The 5,450-nt window shown below is 65.7% G+C and overlaps 1 protein-coding gene across 1 annotated transcript; it reads left to right on the top strand.

The window, feature by feature from the left end:
• The first annotated feature begins 486 nt into the window (after positions 1–486).
• DRD4 (dopamine receptor D4) lies at positions 487–3,558 on the top strand. Its single transcript, XM_066369638.1, has 4 exons — positions 487–789; positions 2,151–2,263; positions 2,537–2,994; positions 3,103–3,558. Exons 1-4 carry the CDS (start codon positions 502–504, stop codon positions 3,303–3,305), a joined length of 1,062 nt encoding a protein of 353 aa, XP_066225735.1. The 5' UTR covers positions 487–501; the 3' UTR covers positions 3,306–3,558.
• The last annotated feature ends 1,892 nt before the right edge of the window (positions 3,559–5,450 follow it).

The following is a 5,450-nucleotide window of genomic DNA, read 5'->3' on the forward strand; positions in this document are numbered from 1 at the left end:
CCGCGTGAACAGGACGGAGTGAGAACCGGCCTCACCAACGCCTCGAGGCGCCTGCGGGAGCATCCCTGGGAGGGGACACCTCTCTTGAGCGCTTGTAGGGACTTCAGGATCTCCGCGACCGGATGGGACGGGGCTGGCGTGGGGGCTCACGCGCCTCGGGGTACGGTCCAGTCCATCTGCCCTCTCCTTTGGTTTCCCGGGGCGCAGACCCGCGAGCCCCACCCAGACCCTGAGCTGGGCCCGCCCGTGCCAGTCCCCTCGCTCAGCTCGCATCTCGTTTGGCCGTGGCATTGGTCCACCTGCTCGTCCCCCAAAGCACAAAAGTCCAGGATGGGCAAATAGAGTGCGCAACCCGGAGCGCACCCGGGCCCACGCAGCCCGGCGGATCGGGCGGGACCAAGGCCCGGCTGGGGCGTGTCCGAGGGCGGAGCTCCCGGGGTCGCGGCCTGGGCACTGTCCGCGGTGCTGAGCGCCCGCCGGGGCGCCTGGGGCCGGGGCGCCATGGGGAACCGCAGCACCGGGGACGCGGACGGGCTGCTGGCGGGGCGCGGACCCGGGGCGGGCGGCGGCGCGGCGGCGCCGGCCGGGCTGGCGGGACCTGGGGCGGCGGCGGCGCTGGTGGGGGGCGTGCTGCTCATCGGCGCGGTGCTCGCGGGGAACTCGCTCGTGTGCGTGAGCGTGGCGGCCGAGCGCTCTCTGCAGACGCCCACCAACTACTTCATCGTGAGCCTGGCGGCCGCGGACCTGCTGCTCGCCCTGCTGGTGCTGCCGCTCTTCGTCTATTCCGAGGTGAGCGCGTCCACGACCGCGCGACTCGCCCCGTCTGCTCCTTTGTCCCCTGTCCTGGTCCACGCGAGGACCCAGCGCGACCCGGCCTCTTGCCGTTCCAGGAACTTATAGCTGGGCACAGTTCCTGGTCCCCCTCCGGGCCCACCCCTCCCCATCTCGTTGTCCATCTGCTGGCTTTGTTGTCTGTCCGCACTCCTGTTTCTCTCCCTTCCCGTCCCAATGTCTGTTACCCAAGAGATTCCTCTGTCCTTCAAGTCAGAGATCCCACAAACAGGCGACTTTGGCGGTCTAGCCACTCACCCTCCACACTCAGCCGAGCTCCACCCTCCAGGGGGGCCAGCTGGACAGACAGGCAGATTCAGGCTTACCCCTGCTGGCTCCCCCTGGGGCACGGACACACATACATCCCTGCACAGGCCACAGCCACGCGTGACCAGAAACACACACACCAGTGCACCCCGTGGAAGGAGACGCTCACTCACGCACAGATGGCAGCCCGCAGTGACAGGGGCAGTGAATGGCGAGACAGGAGAGGACTGAGGGGGACGGCAGAATGGAGGGAAGGGGCAGCTGTGGAGTCTAAAGCCCCTGCCCAGAACCGGGGCCAGGAGCCTCAGCGCCAACCAAGTTTGGCACTTTGGTGGGTCCCTTTTGGTGCCAGCCCTCTCTGCTCTGAGGTTTGGGCAGAACAACGCTGCTTAGGGCCAGGCTGGGGGCGGGGAGCCTCGGTTTTTCTAAAGTGGAAACAGTATATCGGGAAGGGTTGGGGCAGAGGCTAGTAGGACAAGGACACACACACATGACCTGCCATTCCCCGAGAGCCACAAACAGACGTCACAGTGACGGTCTTAAGCTCCTAATCGTCCCAAATCAGCGGGACGGGATTTAGAAGGGGGGGCATCTATTTGCCCCTTTGCCCTTGGTAGTGGCGCTGGCACAGTGCCCAGGCTTTTATACTTTTTAATTCATGTATCCTCCGGACAATAACATGGGTACCATCATCACCCTGGCTTTACAGGTGAGGGCACAAAAGTGAAGCTGCTTGTCCAAAGTCCCCAAGCAGTGACAGGATTTAACCAGACGGACCAACTCTCAGCTGTGCTCTGGGAAGAAAATAGGGGGTGGGGTTCATTCCAGGGCAGCCGCTTTCTCCACCGCCCTGCCCCGAAATGGGCACTCGCAGTACCCTGAGCGCCTCTGCCCCGACCTCTCCTAGGCCTTTCCACGTTCTAACTTGGAAGGTAGCCCAGGGTGGGGGTGGGGGTGCAGGGAGAGGAGAGGGCTGCCGGTCTGGGCCTGGCTTGAGGGGTCAGCGGGTCTTGTGTCTGTTGTTGCTGCCCCGCCCCCTCCTCGTGGCCCAGGTCCAGGGCGGCGTGTGGCTGCTGAGCACCGGCCTCTGCGACACGCTCATGGCCATGGATGTCATGCTGTGCACCGCCTCCATCTTCAACCTCTGTGCCATCAGTGTGGACAGGTGGGCCGCCCACTGCCCGGCAGCGCCGTAGCCCCGCCCCCTGCCCCCCCGCCGCCCCGCCCCGCCCCCTGCCCCCCCGCCCCCCCCCCGCCCCCTGCCCCCCCGCCCCCCCCCCGGCCGCGCCCCGCCTCGCCCCCTGGCCCCCCTCCGGCCCCGCCCCCTGCCCCCCCCCGGCCGCGCCCCGCCTCGCCCCCTGGCCCCCCTCCGGCCCCGCCCCCTGCCCCCCCCCCCCCCCCCGCACACATCCCGCCGCCCTCACCGCACTCCCCGCAGGTTCGTGGCAGTGGCGGTGCCGCTGAGCTACAACCGCCAGAGCCGGGGCGGGCGTCAGCTGCTGCTCATCGGCGCCACGTGGCTGCTGTCGGCGGCGGTGGCGGCGCCCGTGCTGTGTGGCCTCAACGACGTGCGGGGCCGCGACCCCGCCGTGTGCCGCCTGGAGAACCGCGACTACGTGGTCTACTCGTCCGTGTGCTCTTTTTTCCTGCCCTGTCCGCTCATGCTGCTGCTCTACTGGGCCACCTTCCGGGGCCTGCGGCGCTGGGAGGCCGCCCGCCGCTCAAAACTGCACGGCCGTACGCCCCGCCGGCCCAGCGGCCCGGGCCCGCCGCCCCCGGACGCTGTCGCGCCCCCCGACGCCGTTCCCTCCGAGCCCCCGCCGCAGGTCTGCAGGCCACGCGCCAAGATCACCAGCAGGGAGCGCAAGGCCATGAGGGTCCTGCCCGTGGTGGTCGGTGGGTACCCGCCCCGGGCCGGCCCGCGGAGCGGAGGGTGGCCGTGCCCAGGGCTCCTGGAGCTGCAGAAGTCCTGGCCTGACTCACACCCCCCACCCCCTGCCCTAGGGGTCTTCCTGGTCTGCTGGACGCCCTTCTTCGTCGTGCACATCACGCGGGCGCTGTGTCCCACTTGCGCCGTGCCCCCGCGGCTGGTCAGCGCGGTCACGTGGCTGGGCTACCTGAACAGCGCCCTCAACCCGGTCATCTACACGGTCTTCAACGCTGAGTTCCGCAACGTCTTCCGCAAGGCCCTGCGCCTCTGCTGCTGAGCAGCGGCTCCCCACCGTGCCCCCGGGGACACGACCCGGCAAAGGGAAGGGACGATTTTGTACCACATATTAAACGGATTCCTTCCTAAACAGCCGCCCAGAAGGCTCCTGGGGGGGGGGGGGTGCGGGCGGGAAGAGGGACCAAGGAGAAGGAGACTCTGCCCCAAGTGCAGCCCAGGCCCCCAATGACCCCCCACCAGGTCAGTTAACCCCTTCCTTCCTGCTGAGGAAGTCCGGAGAATAGACCCCACAAACTGGCTCCCAGCTCAGGGTGGGGTGGGAGGGCCACCTCCGGGCTCCTGGGGTGGGGTTGATGGGTTTGACGTCCGGGAGTGTTCAGCCTGCCCCAGGAGAAGCATCCAGACGGAAGCAGCCTTTGCCTGGGAGGGGCGGCTCCCTGGAACTGCCCCCAGGGCCACCACAGGGCCCACACCTCCTGTGACAGGTTCCCTGCCCCACACTGGGCACCAGCTGCAGGGCCCCCAGCATTCTGAGCCAGCAGCTTCCTCCCCTCAGGCCACTGGACTGTTTCCCCAGCTCTCAGTGGGAGAGTGGACAGTTCATCACGCAGGAGCCTTGCACGAGGGGGGTGCCTGGAGAGCCCAGATTCCTTCCAACAGTGGTCAGGCCCCTCCTGGACCAGCTCTTGCTTCTCCCAGGACCAGCCAAGGTGGCCCCCTCCACTGTCCCTTGAAAACAGAGCTGAGCCACCCACTCCCACTGAGCCAGGTCTGAGAGGAGGCTGCTGCCGGAGGACCACACGCAGGGAGGCCAGGGAGGCCGCGTTGCAGAACTGCCCCACGTGGGCCCCTGGGCCCTGTCCCTGCGGGCTGCACCTTTTTAATTTATTTATTTATTTTAGCATCTTTAGGCTTTGGAGTCCTTCTCGGGGTCCAGTTCCCTTTGCAGTCCTCTTATGCTGAGGCTCATAGGGCCTCTCTTTCCCTGCTGGCTTTCCACCAGGCAAACCCAGAGTGCAGGCTTATGGCAGTCACATTCTGCCGACAGAACTCTCGGACTGTGCCCCCACCCCAGGACAGGGCCCCTGAGGGCAGAGTCCTGGCTGCACAGTGGGCCAGGCCCAGACCCAGCCGGGAGCCCCACCTTCTCCCCCACCTCCTGAGCATCTCCAGTCTTCGCCCCCCACCCCGCCCCCGAGGTGGTAGGAGAGGCAGGAAGCTGAAATGCCCAGACCCAGCACCTCACAGATGCTAGTTAAATGAAGGTGCAGCCCAGGTGGAGGGGCTTGCGGGGAGCAGGGCCCACCCTGGGGGTGGTGAGCGGGGCAGGGACGGAGCCCTGGGCGCAGGCCACACAGGACCCTCTGTGGGGTCTCCCAGCCACCTGAGGACCAGGTTCTGCTCCGTTCTGCAGGGACAGTGCCGGCCAGGTACTGAGCAGTGAGGCAGCCGGGCCAGCACCACGGGGCTGTTTGGTCAGTGTCGGGAGTGGGCAGGCAAGGCTGGCCTCGCCTCCAAATGGTCCAGGTGTAATCTGAGCTAAAGGGACGAGGTTACACACGGTGTCAGTGTGTGCTGGCCGCAGAGAAGCAAGTCACTTCAAGACTGGAGGGGTTGCCTGACCAGGCAGTGGCGCAGTGGATAGAGCATCGGACTGGGATGTGGAGGACCCAGGTTCGAGACCCCAAGGTCGCCAGCTTGAACGCAGGCTCATCTGGTTTGAGCAAAGCTTGGGCCCAAGGTCACTGGCTTGAGCAAGGGGTTACTGGTCTACTGAAGGCCCACGGTCAAGGCAACATATGAGAAAGCAATCAATGAGCAACTAAGGTGTCGCAATGAAAAACTGATGATTGATGCTTCTCATCTCTCTCCGTTCCTGTCTGTCCCTGTCTATCCCTCTCTCTGACTCTGTCTCTGTAAAAAAATAAAAAAACAATTTGTTAAAAAAAAAAAAAAAGACTGGAGGGGTGGCTCCAAGGCCCGAGGGACCCTGCACCTGGGACAGCGCCCCCTCGAGCTCCTCCCTCCACTCCAGCTCCTCAGGTGACAGATGGGCAGGGAGGGTGCTGCAGGGGGCCACACTGTTCCCCACATGCAGTCGAGTCGAGGCTTTTTCACAGCAAGATCAGGACAGAGAAACTGAGGCAGGCCCACCTGGAAAGTTGGAGCTGGACTTGCATCTGGG

This window comes from Saccopteryx leptura, chromosome 1 (assembly GCF_036850995.1).
Source record: "Saccopteryx leptura isolate mSacLep1 chromosome 1, mSacLep1_pri_phased_curated, whole genome shotgun sequence".
NCBI lineage: Eukaryota > Metazoa > Chordata > Mammalia > Chiroptera > Emballonuridae > Saccopteryx > Saccopteryx leptura.